The sequence below is a fragment of the Lagenorhynchus albirostris genome, chromosome 1, assembly GCF_949774975.1.
Source record: "Lagenorhynchus albirostris chromosome 1, mLagAlb1.1, whole genome shotgun sequence".
NCBI classification, from domain to species: domain Eukaryota; kingdom Metazoa; phylum Chordata; class Mammalia; order Artiodactyla; family Delphinidae; genus Lagenorhynchus; species Lagenorhynchus albirostris.
Genome location: NC_083095.1, coordinates 3,179,718 through 3,198,270, shown reverse-complemented (window position 1 = coordinate 3,198,270; position 18,553 = coordinate 3,179,718). Strand labels below are relative to the sequence as shown.

The window sequence follows — 18,553 nt, the reverse complement described above, 5'->3', positions numbered from 1 at the left end:
AAGTGAAGTGAACACGTGTTAGCAGATTGAGCACCTCTTTGACCCAGGAGACAGCTGCCGTCTCTGGTGAGGGGAGAGGCCTTGTTATTTAGGCTGTTTGCTCCTCTCACCTCTTTGACCTTCGCTCCCTCACTTCCAAACCCCCACCCCTCCAAACACATTTTTGGACAGGCAGTTGAATAGAAAAATACATTTATTTTTAAAATTCCTACAAGGAGTTAAGTGCTTATTTCCAAGCTTACTCACTGTACTTTTTGGTTTGAATGCATTTATCAAATGTGAATTGATATTATTTACTTAATAATGATAATAGCTAATACTTGGGTAGCTTTTTGAGTGAGCACTATTCCAGTCGCTTTACATATTTTAACTCCCTAATCCTCAAACATTGTATATAGTAGGAACTATTGTATTATCCCCATTTCCCCATTTTGTGGAAACAGTAGTGTGGAAAACTAAATAACTTGTCCAAGCTCACAGCGCTAGGAATGGCAGAACCCAAATCAAACCCAGGCATCCTAGCTCCACAGTCTGCGCTCCTAATCACTCCTCAAAGTGTAGTGTAGGTTTTCAGCCAGAGCTTTCTCAGTAACATGTCACTTTACATTTTTGAAATGGTACCCTATTCAGTGTTTTTGTTTTCCTGCATTAGGACCTGTGTGGAGGATGGGATTGATGTGTGAGCTTCCATAGAGAAATAATTTAGGCCCTTCAAAAATGTCAAATAATTGAGGTGTTTGCTAGGGACACAGGCTGTGCTGAAGGCAGGTGGCCTTCTGGAGTGGGACACACCAGGCTTGAAAACAGTCTCCCAGTGCCTTTCTCAGCCTTGTCCTGCACCAGGACGGGCCCTGGCTGGCTCTCTGTGCTTTGCCATGCTCTCCCTCCTTTGGGGTCTTGAGTGTGCCGTGGTTTTTCACCGCCCGACGAGCATGTATGTGCTTGAGGTCTGAGAATTTTGTGAGAACAGCACAAGTACTCAGACTTGCTGTGGACAACAAGAAAATTTGGGGATGTCATGTTACTGTGTGTCTCTTCTAATTTAAAGACAAATCTAGCGGCAGTACTCTACATGGAGGAGAGATGAGGTCTTTCCATACCACCCTGAAGACTGCCTTTTAGTTTATGGTCACTTATAAACTTATAAATGCTGCTTATTGGACCTGCTGGTATTTGGAGCCTCAGCCTTTGTCATAACCATGGGTACCACCAAGCTGAGCTCCTGGCCTGCATTTCTTAGCTTTCAGTGTCTATGCAGCCTAGCTTAAAATTGCTGCCTATTTCTGCCATCCTTCTTGTATTTGCATACAAAATTTGGGTACATCCCTGCTGGCCAGAATTTTATTAGTGGGCATTTGACCTGGCTGCAGAGGGAAGATTTTCTGGAAGACAGTCAGGGGCTTTGGAAAGAGCTGTGGGAGTGGGTATTGGCCTTAGTTGCTCAGGACACAGCAGCTCCAGAGCTTTGACTTATCAAGAGGCAAGCAGCTCCCTTTCTCCCTCCTCCCTTCTCAGCCTGGAGAAGGCTCGCAGCAGTTGGAACTTGGTGCCAACTAAATGAGCGTCATTTGGTTATGCTAAGCTTAATGAGTTTTGAGAAGTCTTGTGTATTTCTTCACTCTATGTTATAAATAATGTAATTTCAAGTTCTGACAGCTAGTTATTACGTCTGATGTAGAAGCAAGAAGACCACAGGTGAAAGGAAAGGAGACGGAAATGAGGGCGTTGGGTTAGGCTACTCTAGTGCTTTTCCTGAGTTATAGAGCTCCACGTTCAGCTGCGGTATGAATTGATTTTGTGATTTTAGACAATTTACTTCCTCGGTCTTAAGTTGTAACATCTTGAGAGCAAATGTGACTTTTTTAAAGCTCCGCTCCCGCTGTTTGTCTGTTTTCTGATTCCGTGAATGTGAGACTTAGGTTACCTATGTTCGCATAAGACCACTGTCTATAGAGATATGTTACAGAATTATTCATGCTGGGAAATAAATGAGTTGCTTCTTCAGTCCACTTCTTTGTGAATAGCTTCATATTTAACTTTTTAAGCTAGTAGTTGCAAGTTTTAAATTATGTATGTTTTATTATGTGAGATGATGAATGATAAGTGCTTAGAGTGAAGCAGATGTGCGATTGTCGCCAAGTGCTACCTTTTGGATTATGGTTGATTTCAGGCTTCAGTTTGAAACTGCTTATTCAGCTGGTTGGCCTGCTAACCTACATTTAAAATGCAGTACTGTCCCCATGGAGAGTACAAATACAATACTGTCCCTCTTGAGCCTAATATTTTTATTTCAGGCCTCCAGATTTTAAATGTTAAAATATTGCCGAATACCAAAGGAGAAATTCTACTGTGTAACCCTTTTAGCTATTTCTTCTGGATTGAGGATAATTTAGGGCCTAGAATCTCTAGAAAATCATGGGATTGATGATAAATTTGCAGCTCAATTCTTGTGAGAAAGATGGGGATTCAACTTTAGACCTACATTGGAGGCAAAATTGGGAAGTAAACTTGGAACAGATTGAATTTCCCAAACAGGACTCTGGGAAAAGTTATCTGTATTTGCCACTGTAGCAAATTAGGAGCACACAGTGAATGCTTCTCACACTGTAGTACTATTTGAAGAGTGAAACAATAGAACCAGCCACCGCCTCCTTATCTGTCCCCTGAATGGTTGGCTTCTTTAAAGAATTTTCCTGTCCTGTCTCATCTCATTGAGTGACATCACTGGTGCCACAGAAATATTATTAACAGACACCAGCAGTCGTAATTGGTGTGAAACTTATGATTTGGCCAGTTCAAAATATATCATCACCTCTTGGCGATATATCATCCCTGCTCATACATTTACTTCGTGTAACCGTAGGCTTCATTTTATGGTGAATTTTACTGTTTGTTCACAAGGCATGTATTTTCCTGTGACTCTCTGCTAGGCCATGACATGCTTTTAAACTACCAGAATAATTTTCAAATAGTTTCAGTTGGTTTTTTGGCCTGTGTTTTCTTCTTTTTCTATTTAAAAAATTACACAAGTAATATATAATTATTGAGGAAAAGTTAGAAATTAAGATAGGCAAAAAATGGTCATCTAAGTACTACCCTCCCCTTTAGTAACCACTTTTAATACTTTACTGAATATCTTTTCAAATTATTCTCTTTGCAAACATATACATCTCAAACGGAATGAAACTTTTTTAATTACGGAAAATTTACTTACACAGAAGTAGAGAGAATGTCTCCCGGCTTCACCAGTTGTCGACATATGGCTAGTCTCATTTCATCTATTATCTCACCCTTACTGCATTATTTTAAAGCAAACCCCGAACATCATCTGTTTTCTTCTGTACTTTTTCTACAATTCATAGACTGGAGAAATAAAACCATATTTTCACATGTAAAAAATTTACATTCGATCAAAGTCTGTTCTTTGACAGATTCATAAATATTTTTTACAGTTGGTTTCTTGATACATAAGGATCTTTTAATTATTTTATTTATTTTTTAATTTGAAATAAAGATTCATGGGAACTGGCAAAAAATGTGCAAGGAGGTCCCATGTACCCGTCACCTAGTTTCCCCCAGAAGGTAATAGTTTGCATAACTATAGTATAATATCAAAACCAGGAAATTGACATTGGTGAAGTCTGCAGAGCGCATTTGGATTTCACTAGGATCGTGTGTGTGTGTGTGTGTGTGTGTCTGTGTATATTCCATGTGGTGTTATCCCACGTGTAGATTCATGTAACCACTGCCACAAATAAGTGTTGTTTCATAATCAGTTTATTCAAATTAATTTTGTAATTGGTTTGTTTAAATTTGTTTCCAAGCAAGGACCACACATTGCAGTTAGTGTCCATGCCTCTTAAATCTCTTTTTAATAAAAAATTAGTTGGTTGTAATTTCACTTACAGAAAATGACAATCATAGTACAAAGAACCCTCAGATGGACTAATTATTTAAAATTTGCCTATTTTATCATTTGTGTTTTCCCTCCCCCTCTTCTCCTCCATTCCTCCTCCCTTCCCTCCATGTGTATGTATGTACATATATAATACAAATCATTTGAGAGTAATTTGTAGACATCATGTCCATTTATTCATATAAACCTCCGTTTCTATTTCCCAAGAACAAGATTTTCTCTTACATAACCCCAGTACTGTACATTTATCAGAATCTAAATATAACTGATCTGATCTGCAGTTCACATTAAAATTTCACTAGTTACCTCCATGCTGTCCTTTAAGAACCATTTTCCCCTGGTTTGGGAGCCAGTCCAGGTTCACAGACTACAGGTAGTTGCAGGCTCTTTAGTCTCATTCAGTGTTCAGTAGTTTCTTCTTTGTTTTCACGACCTTGACGTCTTGAAGAGTTCAGACCAGGTATTTTGTAGAATCTCTCAGTTTAGATTTGTCTGATATTTTTGTGATTAGATTCATAGTCTACAGTTGGGGGGGCACCACAGAACCACTGTTGTGTCTTTCTTGGAGCAGCAGGTCAGGAGACACAGGACGCTGCTTTGTTCTGGTCACAGTGGTGATGTGAACATTGACTAAGGTTGTGTTTGCTAAATTAATCCATGGTCAAGTTCCACTTTTCTCTTTGTAATTGGTATGTAATTTGTGAAGGGATACTTTGGGACTACATAAATACCGTTTTTCTCCTCAGACCTTTATCCACTAGTTTTAGCATCCATTGATGATTTTTGGCTGAATTGGTTATTACTGTATTACTGTGATGGTTATAAAATGGTGATTTTCAAACTCTTATTTTTTCCTTCTACATTTGTTAGGTGTTAGTCTACTGTAGGGGAAAGCTTTTTTTTCTCCCCATTTATTGATATTAGTGTGAACTCAGATTCTTATTTTATTCCATGATAATTCTGTAGTATTGTTTTTATGTGTAAATTGTCCCATCATTGACCAATGATAGTCCCTCTGCTTTGCCCCCTGAGTCTTTTTTTTTGGCCACACTGTGCGGCATGTGGGATCTTCCCCGACCAGGGATCGAACTAACGCCCCCTGCAGTAGAAGCGCAGAGTCTTAACCACTGCACCACCAGGGAAGTCCAGCCCCTGAATCTTTTGGACACAACTTCAGTAGTCTTTGATAGCTTTCTTGCTCAGCGGTATAGAAAGATGTTCCAGATTCATCTTGTGCACTTCCTGCCCCATACCTGGTATCAAGTATATAGGAGCCTTGATGACTTTGAAAAATAGCATTCGTGACACAGTCTGGGCACTAGGATTTCCTCTTGTCATTTGGTCATTGCTTCTATACATTTAATACATCTTATGTGGAAAATCTGAATTCCTAATGACATTCACATAATTGATTTTTTGTTTTATTCTACAAGACATTGAGAATGACAATATACTGGGACTTCCCTGATGGTGCAGTGGTTAAGACTCTATGCTCCCAGTGCAGCGGGCACGGGTTCGATCCCTGGGCAGGGAACTGAGATCCTGCATGCCGCACGGCACAGCCAAAATAAAAGAGTAACAATGTACTCTTATTGCTAACAATATGATTACAGTATGAATACAGTTTTAAGATTTCTTTATAACTCTTTTAATCTTTTGAATCCTATTTTTTTATTGTTGCATTTTTCACTTAATGCTATACCATATAACATCCTTCTTTGCTGGTAAGTAAATGTCTTCATTTTAAATGGCTGCATGATATATTCACCCATTTCATTTTTCAAACACATAAGATGTTAATAATGTTTTGTTAGAAACAAAGCTGAGTTGACTGTCTTTGTATGTGTGTTTGATCATTAAAATTATTTATTTATTTATTTATTTTTTGCGGTACGTGGGCCTCTCACTGTTGTGGCTTCTCCCGTTGCGGAGCACAGGCTCCGGACGCGCAGGCTCAGCGGCCATGGCTCACGGGCCCAGCCGCTCCGCGGCATGTGGGATCCTCCCGGACCGGGACATGAACTCGTGTCCCCTGCATCGGCAGGCGGACTCTCAACCACTGCGCCACCAGGGAAGCCCAAAATTATTTTTTAACTTAAGGATAGCATCCAAACAGAAATGTGTATAAATGTAAAGTTCTATTAGTTTTTCACAAAGTAGAACCAACCCCAGGTTAAGAAATAGCATTCCTAGCCACCTGGAGCCTCCCTGTGACCCCTTCCCACACTCCTGAAGGGGTAGCCACCGTCCTCACTTCCAGCATCACATGAATTTTCCTTATTTTTGAACTTTATATAAGTACAATTATTTAGTATATGCTATGCTTCTTTTATATCTGGCTTCTTTCACTCAAGATTATTTTTTGAGGTTTGTCCATGTTTTTTCTCAGTGCATGTCTTCCATGGGTAGTATTCCATGTATAGCCTGCTATTCACCTAGCCTACTGTGGATGGGCATTTGTGTTGGGCCAGCTCTGGGCTATTACAGATAGATTACACACTTGGAAAATATTTTCTAAGGACAGATTCCTAGGAGTTGAATTTGTGTTTAAAGGAAAGGAGGCTTTTGCTCCGTGCTGGCGAATTGCTCTGCATGAAGGCTGGCCAGTTCACACTCCCGTCACAGTTAGGTGAGGCCTGCCCCTCCACATCCGTGTGTGTGCTAGTCTTAACTGGCTGCTATTGCATTACTAGTGCTGTACCAGTGCATGGTACATTTCAGGTGCCTCAAAAGGCGTTTTTAATCTGGTAGGGGAAGAAACATCAGAAATGTCTGAGTGGCTGTCATTGAGGTAGCCTATAAGACAGTTATGTCCCCCCAAAATTTAGCTGGGGAGATAAGACATGACAAACAGCAGAAGTGCCAAGTGAACAGTAGTTCCAGTGATACTATAAAACTTTAGATGAAGGAAAGAGCAAAGCTTTTCTGCATAGTAGTATTTAGAAATCGGTCAGCTCTCTGTAACTGTCATTGAATTGAGTCTGCTTTCTTCACCTGAGGCCTGGCTGGATCAGAAAATAACTATTTGAATTACAGAGGCCAAATCCAGTGTTTTGGCCGTCGATTTTAGTGGCTGGTCTCCTTTCATTGTAAGATAAGTTTGATGTGCTCTCTGGCTCTCTTGCTTCCTATTTGAAAACCCAGCAATGTACTGGTTCCAAAGTACTGTCATTTGGTGCAAAATTACTGGTACACATCAGTGCCGTGTTTTGAAATTTCATATATTACAGATTCAGTAGTTCATTGTTCCACTTGAAGTTGGGTGATTGAAAAGGTAGCAACTTGATGTGACTGAAAGCACAGTTCTAAGGTCTGTGCAACCTTGGGCAGATCACCACCCCTCCCTGGGCCTCAGTTTCAATGTAGGGTAAGGAAATGAGTGTCAGAATATTGCAGGGCCTCTACACAATTGGAGATTTAGGGCATTTCCCCCTTCGAACGGGATCTCCTCTGCAGAGCGCTGCTTGTGTTGCTCAGCACCTTGATTGAGAAAATTGAAAAATCATCTGTGTGCCGTGCCAAACATACGAAGCTCATGGGCATATAAATGCCAGGAAGGCAGTGGGATAGCAGCTAAGCAGCATACAGGAACTACTCACTGTCTTGGAGTGGTCTTTACTTTACCAGTGTTGTCACAGCACTTTTAGAAGGTCACAGAATTTCTCCCCACCCCCACCCCTTTTAGGGGAAACTTTAAAAATACCTATTTTCTAAGAATTTGAAATGAGTATCTTTTGCAGAAACAAAAGCCTCTTGCCTTTTCTTCCACTTGAGATGTTGGTATTCCCTTGGGAATAGGGAATAGGGAATATGTCTATGCATATTTAACAGAAGGGTTTAATAAAAATAGGTCATTTGAATATGTCAGCATTTTAATGGGGTGAGATCTGGTGTTAGAATGTGTGCAAATTGATTTTATCTAATTTTTATTCATAGTTTTTCTTTAATGAAGAAATCAGTATTTCATTAGCCTAAATGAAGCACCAGGACAACCATTTGTAGCGTTTCGCATTGTGATAAGAGCCTTAACCTGAATGTGGAGTGCAACATAAGAAAACGAAGAGATGGCGAAGATGTTGCAGTTTAGTAGCTTATCAAGTTCATTTTTGAAAAATCACTCTGGGGGAAGAGGAGTAGAGTTTACATAGCTAACAGTTTTTAAGTGACAGACTGCCCTGGGAAAAAATGGCATGTGATAACAACAGAAGTTTATTATTTCAGCAGACACTTGACTGACAGTGCTGGGCCAGGGGAGAAGAAGACGCTTCACATAATCTCAGCCCTGCTTCCTCTGGGTGGCTGCTCCCACCCCGCCCCAAACAGAGTTCCAAAGGAGGAGCCTTCTCTGGCTCCTGTGAGAAGTATTTCTTTGGTGAACAGTATGCAATTCCACAGATCGTTGCTGTGAATGAACACATTTTATGCATTTTGTGACTATGCATCTCTTCCCATTTTGGAATGACCTAAAGGTGGCGCCCCTCGCATTTTGCGTCTTGTTATTTGCCTGTATTCTGATGGTGGATGGCATTGTTCGTCCCTTCTCTCTCCTTGCATGGAGTTCCCTGCCCCACTTCTCATGGCCTCGCTGCTGCTGTCGTGCACAGGAGAGGAGCTCTGGAATGTGAGCGCTGGGTGCTCATTCGGGGGTCAGGACTGGCAGAAGACTGCTGGCAGACGACGGACAGTTGTTCTCAGTAAAGGGAGTGGGTGTGGTCTGCCAGGGCAAGTGTGGGCGCGTGCTAGTATGTGTGACAATGAAGGAGGAATAGAGACTAGGGGAGGGAGGGCACTGTCTTGTTTTGGAAAATTATATTGGAAGGAAAACATGCTCTCAACTTGGCTTCTGCTGTTTTTCTCCAGGAAATTTAGGGCAGAAAGAAATATCCCTGCTTTTCCTTATTTAGATTTCTTTGAAAGTATTAACGAATGATGAGGATTTTCAAAGCCTCTCTGATAAGCAGCAAGTCCTTAAGTATTCAAAAGGAGAAATGTGAGTTTTCACTAACTTTTCTAAAGTGCCTTTTAAGTGTCAGGTATTATGCTTGGGATTATCTCCATTTTAAGAAAACGGCCCTGCGAGGCAAATGCGTTGAGAAGGTGGGTCTGGAATCTGGGCCACACTGAGCAAGGCTGGAATATTCGATTGCCACTTCAGCAAGCATAGGAGCCTGGAGTCACACAGTAATAGAATTTTAGACTAAGTGCTACCTCTGGTGTTATCTTGTCAACTTCCTGTCATAGCACCATGATGCAGTAGAAGGAGCACAGGGGCTGGAATGTAGAGGCCTCAGCTCCACCACTTGCTGCTGCTTGACAGCTGATTCTGTTTCTCTGTTTATAAAATGGGAGTGGCCATAGTTCTTATGTGCACAGGTTCGTAATGATGGTCAGAAGAATTGATGCTTGAGGGTGCACCCTCTTGAGGGTGCTCTGTAAACCGTCAAGTGACTTTCCGGTATTTGCTAAGGGAGGTTGTTTTCTTTCATAGATGGGCGCCCAAGAAGGCATTAGTTGTTAGTTAGGCTTTTGGTCAGCAGAAGGATTATATATTTGCTTTTATATATATGTCTGGCTCTGAGTTTCTTCTGGTTCCCATCACTTTACTTTTCTTTCCTGTTTTCGGAATTGTTTCATTTCTACGGCAGATACTTAACAACGTCTTCTGTGTGTCGGGAGCTTTAGTAGGCATTGGAGGTAGAGTGGAGAGTAAGACAGACATGCTTCTGGCCTTTTTGAAACGCTGGAATGGTACAGTTGAGTGACCTTTTTTTTTCCTACTGGGATAAGTTATCCCAAACCTGACTTCCTAATACCCCGATATCTCTTTTTTTAATGTGTTAGACTCTAAATACCATTAATGCCAATTATGCAGATATCTTGAATGTAACTATTGAACTGAAGAAACTCTGAGAAAGATGAGTTATGGGGCTATTTCACAAGATTAGCCTGGTTTTGTGTCTACTTCAAGGGCAGGTGGCTTGGACTGTGGAATCAGCATCTGTGCAGTGCCTTACAACTGACTCTTACCTGAGTTTTAAACTGCTCACCTGGGCAGTGAAGATGTTTGAAAATCACTGTTTGGTATTTTGGTCATTACAGTCCCAGGTTATTTTCCACTGTGCTGAAGAATATTTGTATTAAATAGTACATTGATCTTTGTTCACAAAGCAAATATAACAGCTCAGAGTGGTCTGAGTCTCATTTCATTCACTCTTGTGACCGGGAGGCGTTTCCCCAGGATGACCAGCTAGGTGTGGTCCAGCCCCAGGCTGTGGACAAATCCCTCGCAGGCATTAGAAACCCCAAGCCTGACTAGGTTAAAAGTCTCCCCCAGGAAAAACTGTGGAACAGTCTTTATAATGTGGTTTGGTTTGGATCCCAGGTCTTGAGATAGGACTCCAGGTGTTCCTCCTCTTTCCAACTCGGTGATCTTCTGGGGCACTGGGAAGTAATCCCCTGTCCACTTCTGGCTCCTGTTTTGGTTGTCTGAGATGTGGTCAAAAGGAATGGTAATAGAAAGCACTACAGCAGTTCTCTTTTGATTTTCAAATGGCATAATGGAGACCTTTGATGCCACTGGAGCTGCTCCTGCTATTTTGGGTTAATCCATTCAGGCAGTCAGTGACTGAGCAGCCTCCTGACTTTTTTGTTGTTTCTGAAAGGCCTTTCACAATATATGGAGTACAGTTCACATATTACCGCTAATAAATGTGGCACATGGGGATAGGCACTCAGTGGAGGCCCAGTGAAAGCCTGCCTCCCGAGGTGAGATCAGGAGGAAATGACACTGGCGCTGCAGTGAGCAGCATTTGTGTGATGGAGGGGGGAGGGGGAAGGGAGTATTATAAGTGAAGGGGGAAATGTAAGGAAAGGCAGGAAGGTGCAAAGAGCGCAGGCAGCGTGTGAACACGTGCTGCCCTTGCGGGTAGTGTGTGTGAAGGGGCAGGGGATGGTGAGGCCTGTAAGAGGAAGGCCTGTGGATGCCAACTAAGCAGTTTAGCCGTCGGTACGGCCGGCAGAGCCGAGGAGGCTTGGAGTGGGAGAGTGACCTGAGTCTCTATGAGGATTAATCTGGCAAGTGTGGGGGAAGAGCGGCAGGTGTGTAGAAATGGGTGGAAGGAGCCTGGTGCTAAACCCGTAATCTGCCCCTAGGCTAGGAGGGGGCCTGGAGGAGGACAGGCTGCTGGCAGGGCTCTGAGCTGGCATGGGGGGCACCAGGCGGGGGACCCAGCCAAGGCGACAGGCTTAAAGCTCGGGAGAGGGGCTGCGGAGGGAAGAGAGTGATTTCTGGTGTAGACGGGGTGAGCTTCTGGTCTGGGTGGACATTGGGCAGCTTTTAGCTAGACCAGTAAAAGGAGTCTCTTCTGGCAAGTTCTGTGAGACGGTTCTCTCTGAGGTGATTCTCTAAAGGGGAGGGAGAATGTGACATTTAGGGAAAATAAAGCCCCCCTTTAGTACCTACATGCTTCCCACATACCATCATCTGGCATACATTTTTCAGAAGAGGTCTTTCTGAGATTATTTTCCACATCACATCAAATGCTTCTGGGCACTCAAGAGTATCAAGAAGCAGGTTCCCATGACAAGGGCTCGGCCCGGGCCCACCGTGTGCCTTCTCTGAGCTCCTGGAATGGCTGTGACAGGGCGCCTGTGGGAGCCCATTCCCTGCTGGTTCAGTCCCTCCTCCATGTTCCTGTCGGCTCCCCAGCATTCCCTGGGGCCGGGCAGGGATCTGGGGTGAAGGTGTGGGCTGCAGCAGCTTGGTTTCTTTTGCAGACCTTTGTGATAAATGTTCGTTAATTCCATGCTAAACCCACCGAGCTGACTTCATGTCTTGACAGTATTGTCATGAAGAGAATTCCAGGGATTTTAAGGATCAAAAGTCCAAGGAAAAAAGAAACATGACTTTTTGAAGTTTGTACTTATTGACAGGATTTTGGTTAACCAGCTCTGTTTCTGTAGTAGGAATTTTTAAACCATCATTTAAATTTTTTCTGTTGAGAATGAGACACTGACAAATTAATTGTAATCATAACTCCTTATGCAGAAACTAATGAGCATAATGATGAAATTTAATTGAAAAATTGAAAAGTTTGGAACAATCGCAGTTTCATTTGTTAAACAGATATTGAGCATTTGTGACAAACTGGATACTCTGTTGGGGCTGAATAACCAGATATTCTTACTAGTTCTTAAAATTCTTGTCAATTCTTAAAATTGGTAAGACTTTTAAATAAATTGGTTCTGCTATAAATTCACATTTAAGAATTTAGATAATTGGCAATAATTAGGATGCAAAAGCACTAAAAAAATACCATAGTATCTGTAGCCTGTCTATGCAGGATTTACCAGAAAGCTGAGAAACAGAAGTAGTTTTGTGGAATAACAATAGTAACTGCCTAATAAAGACGTTCTGCTTTTTAAGGAAGTTTCTGTTGTAATTTTAGTCGTAATTCTAATTGATGATAACAGACATAAAACAATACTGTGATCACGTAAGTGATTAAATACTAAATTTTGTGCAACGAACTAAGTACTTGAGAATTGTGATAAAGGAGCCAGCTCAGGAAACGGTAGTTGGGAAAATGCTTGCTGGAGGTGGCGGGACTTGAACTGATGGGTAATACTCCTGGGAACAGGGGCAGAGGAGACTCTCCCAACCAAGGGGGCGACTTAATGAAGCCAGGAAGAGAGGACGTCTGCCTGCACCAGACTCAACACACCTGGTTGGGGGCGAGGACGGGTGGGACGGTAGAACAAGGTGGAGTGGTGAGACATGGCCCTCGACCCCTTAACTCCTTCCCAGGTTCCTCAGCCGTAAAACATGGATGGTATTAGTGCCGACTCTGAGGGGCGGACTGTGAGATTAAACGAGATGGTAAGTGTGAACGTCCTGGTGCATAGAAAGTGTTCAGCGGACAGAAGTTGCTGTTGCTGTTGCTGTTGGGGAGACGGATGGGGCCCAGCCACGAAGGGCAGGACTGCTTGGGAGTTGTCCTGTTCTGATGTGATGGAAATTAGGAAGCCACTGAGACATTTGCCCCCAGGTAGGATGTGACAGGGATAAATTAATAATGGTAGCTCCCGTTAGAGTGCTGATGCGTGCTCTGTGCTTTATATCCATTACCTGCGGGCCTTTCCGTGACCCTGCAGTGGAGCTAGGGGACTTTGTTCTCTGCGGCTCTGGGAGAGGTGACAAGCACCTTGGCCAAGGCCACCTAGCTACCAAGAGGGAAGGCGAGGTTTGAACCCAGGCCTGCCTGGTTCCAAAGTCTGGGCTCTTTCTCCTCCTACCAGACTGCCTTGACCTGGGAAGCCATCTGTCAGGGGGCTGACGACCCCACGGGGAAGGAGTGGCTGGCTCAGGTCGTTGTTACAGCTACTGAAAGGGGGGTGGGTTCAGGATTCCCAGTGGCACACCCCCACCCCACCTCCTAGGAAAATAGGAGGAGGAGGAAGAGGAAAGAAGACAGCGGCACAGCAATGGAAAAAGAGACAGGACTCGGTGATTGGCTGTAAGAGGAAAGAGGACGAGATGAGCTGGAGGTGACGGTGCTGTTAGAAATGAAGGCAGGCACTGGTGGACCCACCTTTCCCTGCACCTGGGGTCGGGCTCCAAAAAGCCCAGGCACCGCTGGGGGAGTCCCCAGTCTTCTCGGAAGAATAACTTCCTGTGGGTACACCCCTCGCAGTCACTACAGGGCTCACAGTAGGTCTTGCTGGGTGTAAGTGGCATGTTGCTTGGCTAACGTTCTGCTCTTGTAGTGCCATCAGGGCCATTGGGGGTTTGCGGGGGAAGGAGTGACCTTAGGTAAGAGATATTTTTGTGTTCCTTGGGCCTAGGTCTACTTTTATGCCTTCTAGGACAGTGTTTCTCCCACCAGTACTGAAAGACCAATTCTTAAAATTTCCAGTCTATCTGGGCTGATACTTTTGTAAAATAAAAGAAGGATTACTAGAAAACCTGAAAAAGACATGGAGAATGCAAACTTGAATTTTTTATTATTGGATTCAACAGGTATAAAATCACTCTGTCACATTGCCGTAAAAGTTTCTAAATGTGTGTTCTCAATCTGTGTACTTAGTGTGTGTGTGCGTGTGTGTGTGTGTACTTAATTTTGACTGCAGGCTAGCAGACTGTTCATGGTCTGGTACACCTTGAGAGCAATGATCTAGGGAGAAACTTTGTTAAGCAAATTAGTAACAGGACGTTTTTGGAATAGATACATGATTCAAGAGTAAAAATTGTCTTTCAGTTGGCATTTAAAATACTTTAGATGTGTGTTCCTGTGTGATCCAATGACATCTGTGACAAATGACGTCTTTTCAGTAAAGTTCCATATTAGGGGGCAGGAATGTGAGAGAAATATACCAAGAACGGAGGCTAACATTGTTATTGTAAGGGATCCATAAGTTTAAAACTAGTAGCAATACTTGGAAAAATTGGTGCTTTAAACTTTCTCTGTTGTTCTGAGAATCATTGTATTTCTTTTGCTCATTTAAGTTATATTTGTTCTCTCTATTAATGTTTGGTTTGCCTTTGAATTGATTTTTATATTTTGGTGCATAATTTTATGTATATTCTTTCACAGGGTAGTTTCTTTTTTTAATATAAATTTATTATTATTGTTTTTGGCTGCGTTGGGTCTTCGTTGCTGCGCGTGGTCTTTCTCTAGTTGCGGTGAGCGGGGGCTAGTCTTGGTTGCAGTGTGCGGGCTTCTCATAGCGGTGGCTTCTCTTGTTGTGGAGCACAGGCTCTAGGTGCATGGGCTTCAGTATTTGTGGCACACAGGCTCAGTAGTTGTGGCTTACGGGCTCTAGAGCGCAGGCTCAGTAGTTGTGGCGCCACATGTGGGATCTTCCTGGACCAGGGTTCGAACCCGTGTCCCCTGCATTGGCAGGTGGATTCTTAGCCACTGCACCACCAGGGAAGTCCACGGGGTAGTTGCTTAAGCAAACTAAAGAGAAAAAGTCTCGAGTTAACATATGCCGATATAGAGATCATATAATGATTTAGTTGTTCATATTTCAAATTTGATTTTTGACTCTATCTTATATTTTGAGCATTTTTACTTTCGCTGCTGTTTCCTTGCACTGAGATCATTTGCTGTGTTGTTCCCTTAGCCTAGACTTCTCTTTCCCTGCCCTTAGGGCCCAGCCCAGGAGCTGCTTCCCTCCAGGCAGACTGTCAGCAGTGAAGGGGCTCCTGTCTCTGGCATCCGACTTCTGCTGAGCACCCACTTCCTTGCCCACTGTCCCTTTTCTCCTTGCTCCAAAGTCAGGACTTCCTTTTGTTTTGCATCATACTATATATTACACTTTTCAAGGCTCTTTCGTGTATATGTTCTCTTATTTCATCCTCCAGACAGTACCATGAGGTTGGTAGAATGGATTCTCATCCCCATTTTAACTGAGGTGAGGCAGGGAGAGTGTCCACATGGCATGAATCTTCATTCCTTTGCCAGGGCTCCCAGGGTCACTTGTGCCACTCAGGTCCAGACTGCCAAATGCTCAGATTTTGAGCCTGTCATTTTGAGGTCCTCTTTTTTTTTTTTGGCGGTACGCGGGCCTCTCACTGTTGTGGCCTCTCCCGTTGCGGAGCACAGGCTCCGGACGCGCAGGCTCAGCGGCCATGGCTCACAGGCCCAGCCGCTCCACGGCATGTGGTACCTTCCCTGACCGGGGCACGAACCCGTGTCCCCTGCATCGGCAGGTGGACTCTCAACCACTGCGCCACCAGAGAAGCCCTTGAGGTCCTCTTTTTTTACACTGTATTTGTTATCTGAAAAATCTAGAATTCTCAGTGCAGTGTCACAGGTCTCTTTGGAAGAAAAAAATCTTCAGAACCTAACCCTGGGGATGGTCCGTAGAGAACCAGAGCTGTGAACCCAGGAACTGCACGCAGGGCCAAAGTGGGTGTTTTAAAGGATGTGTTCAATTGTCTCCACCTGTGATTTTCAAATGACAGTGGGAGGGGTTGGGTTTCCTTTATTTCAACAATAACAGCCCAGCATTTTGGATTGCACAGAAGGTTTCTCATGAAGAGAAGATCCTACTTTAAAAGGGGTGAGGCACTTTGAAAAATCACATTTAGCCCAAGTCAGGAGTCAGAATTTGGAGTGTGTGTGGTGTGTTTCCTCCCCATCCCCTTTATGGTAAAACTGACTTGTGTTCCAAATCCAGCCCTTCCACTTACTAGGTAGGTATGGTGACCTCGGCTGAGTTATTTAACTTCCCTAAACTTGTTTTCTCATCTGTAAAATGGGGGAAATACTATCTATTTTGAAGGATCATTGTAAGGATTAAAGATGATGCATGTACCAGACTTGGGGTACGGGCTCGACGAGTGAGAGTTACTTGGAAGCTGATGCAGAAGAGAGAATGTGACCCAGTACAGGAGTCACTGCCTGTGTACAACTGGCCATAGTAGTGGTTCTCAGCCTGGGTAGGTGTCAGAATCACCTGGAAGACTGTTTTAACTACAGTTTGCTGGGTCCACCCTGCCTGTCCCCTGTAGTTTGATTCATTTGGTGTGGTGTGGGCCTTGAGAATTTGCATCTCTTGAGTTTCCAGGTGATGCTGCTGCTGCTACCGCTGGTCTGGGGACCACGCTTTGAGAATGACTGGGCTGCAGGTGAACTCACCGATGAGCATTTAGGTGCTGTAGCTGTATTTGAAAGCCGAGCTTTTATGTGGTTAAAGTTAACTTTGTTAGAAAGCGCTCGGAATGCATTTCGCAAATACTGAATTTGGTATCTCAAGGATTTTTCCTCCTGAAGTCCAGGAGTCTTTGTTAAATATACTTGAAGAAGAATAAGTTACGAGAGTAACAGTATAAACATATTATGGGTAGTCAAACAATATCAGATTGGCCGAGGTATGTGAAAGTGCTTTTATAAAATGCTAAAAACCGCAAAAATATTTTAATACTTTTTATTTTTAAGATTGAACATCATAATGGAGTATAAAATAGTGTAACTTAGATTTCTCATCTCAATGTGCTGTTTACCTTGTGTATTTTTCTCTTTCTCCTCCAGGCTGCTGACTTGAGTAAACCAATAGATAAAAGGATATACAAAGGAACACAGCCTACTTGTCATGACTTCAACCACCTAACAGCCACAGCAGAAAGTGTCTCTCTCCTAGTGGGCTTTTCCGCAGGCCAAGTCCAGCTTATAGACCCAATCAAAAAAGAAACTAGCAAACTATTTAATGAGGAAGTAAGTAGCACCCTGTCGTAGCTGTTAAGAATCCCTTTAAGAATGTATACGTTCTTACCGAGGGTAGTGGGCCTTATTTTACACTGTGAGCGAAGCCCGTTTTCCATTCTCAGATGTCCTACCTAGTATTACCCAAGTTTAAATGTGGTGCGTTACCTTGTTGACTTTTACCTGTTCTTCCTTGGGCTAACTGTTCTGTGCATTTTTTATGGAGATGCTCAGGTGTCTATAGCAGGTGCTTTAAAAATTTTTTTATAATGGAGATAGGGATGAGACTTGTAGCTTGATATTTATAATTTAAATAAGAAAATAAAGAATTTATTCACATCACCAGAAAATTTCATGCAGATCAAAGAACTTGATAATATTTCCTTAGGTTACTTAAGTTGTAGCTAAAATTTGGTGTGTATGTTTGACAGGCGTTTGACTGAGAATTTGTTCTCTTGCTCTTGTAAATGTTTGCTATTAAATCACCTTTGACATGGTTAGAAATCCTGGCACTTAAAATTGGATCCTATGACATAGCTTTTGCCAGTGTTGTAGCATGTGCTGGGGTTTCTAGTGTCTTCAGTTTCATTCTGGCAGGAGCCTGAGATATCTGAGCTGTCCATTCAGGAACACGTCAACCATTAAACATAGTAGATGTAAGTTGCCAAACAGATTATATTTTTATAAGCGATTGAAGTGGCTTTTCAGCCCCAAGTATTGCCATTACATATTTGACGTACTTCCTCCTCTGTGTCTGTATGACTTTCCTAGTAAATGGAAAAGATGAGGCAGTCTTGCTGAGTTAGAAGCCCTGGATTGCAGTCTGCTTGTGGCCTCAGCCCTGGTGTGACAGGGGCCGGGTCACATGGATTCCTCTCAGGAAGGGCGAGTGGTTTTGATTGTTGCATGGTTTTAAAGTCATTAACTTGGAACAGAAGTGCATTATAAATTCTGATTTTTAAGAAATAATTTTGCTTGGGGAAGAATACTCCACAAATTGCAGTTAAAATTCTGACTCTTTTTGCAGTCCCCGTGGTATATGCTGTCCATGCATATCCAGTCTCCAGCCACGGTGCTTCTGGTTGGCATTGCCAGTGGATTTGGTGAAATCCTTTGAACCATGCCATCTCTTCTTCTAGTTTCATCTGGGTTGACTGGAAACAAAACTTGCCGTCTGGATTGACAGAAGTATTTAAACCCATTTTCTGTTAAAAAAAAAAATCTTAAGCAGAAAATTATTCTATTTACCTAAACATTTTATTAACATCATTTGACGGAGTGACTTCTAAGTAGCTGGATGATCTTTTTGGGGGGTAGTGGTGGGGAGAGTGAGGGCACAAAACTAGACTGCTCTGCATTCTTAATAGAAATTGTGAATTTGGTGTCACTGTGGGGTTTTATTTGTGTTTAGGTAGGGGACGTGTTTTTG

General features: G+C 42.8%; 1 protein-coding gene across 16 annotated transcripts in view; it reads left to right on the top strand.

The window, feature by feature from the left end:
• The window catches only part of WDR20 (WD repeat domain 20), a 64,061-nt gene that overhangs the window by 23,107 nt on the left and 22,401 nt on the right, over window positions 1–18,553 (top strand). For 10 of the 16 annotated variants that reach the window (XR_009542203.1, XM_060157851.1, XM_060158131.1 and 7 more), the window contains exon 2: window positions 16,954–17,136. The exons of 4 other annotated variants lie outside the window; for them this stretch is intronic. Coding sequence is in view for 8 of the 12 variants with exons in the window: in XM_060157851.1 (XP_060013834.1) it covers window positions 16,954–17,136 (183 nt within the window). In the remaining 4 variants the exon portion in view is untranslated. Of the gene's footprint in view, window positions 1–15,862; window positions 15,983–16,953; window positions 17,137–18,151; window positions 18,363–18,553 lie in introns of those variants that run through there. 2 more of the 16 variants (XM_060157787.1, XM_060157485.1) reach the window with 2 other exon arrangements.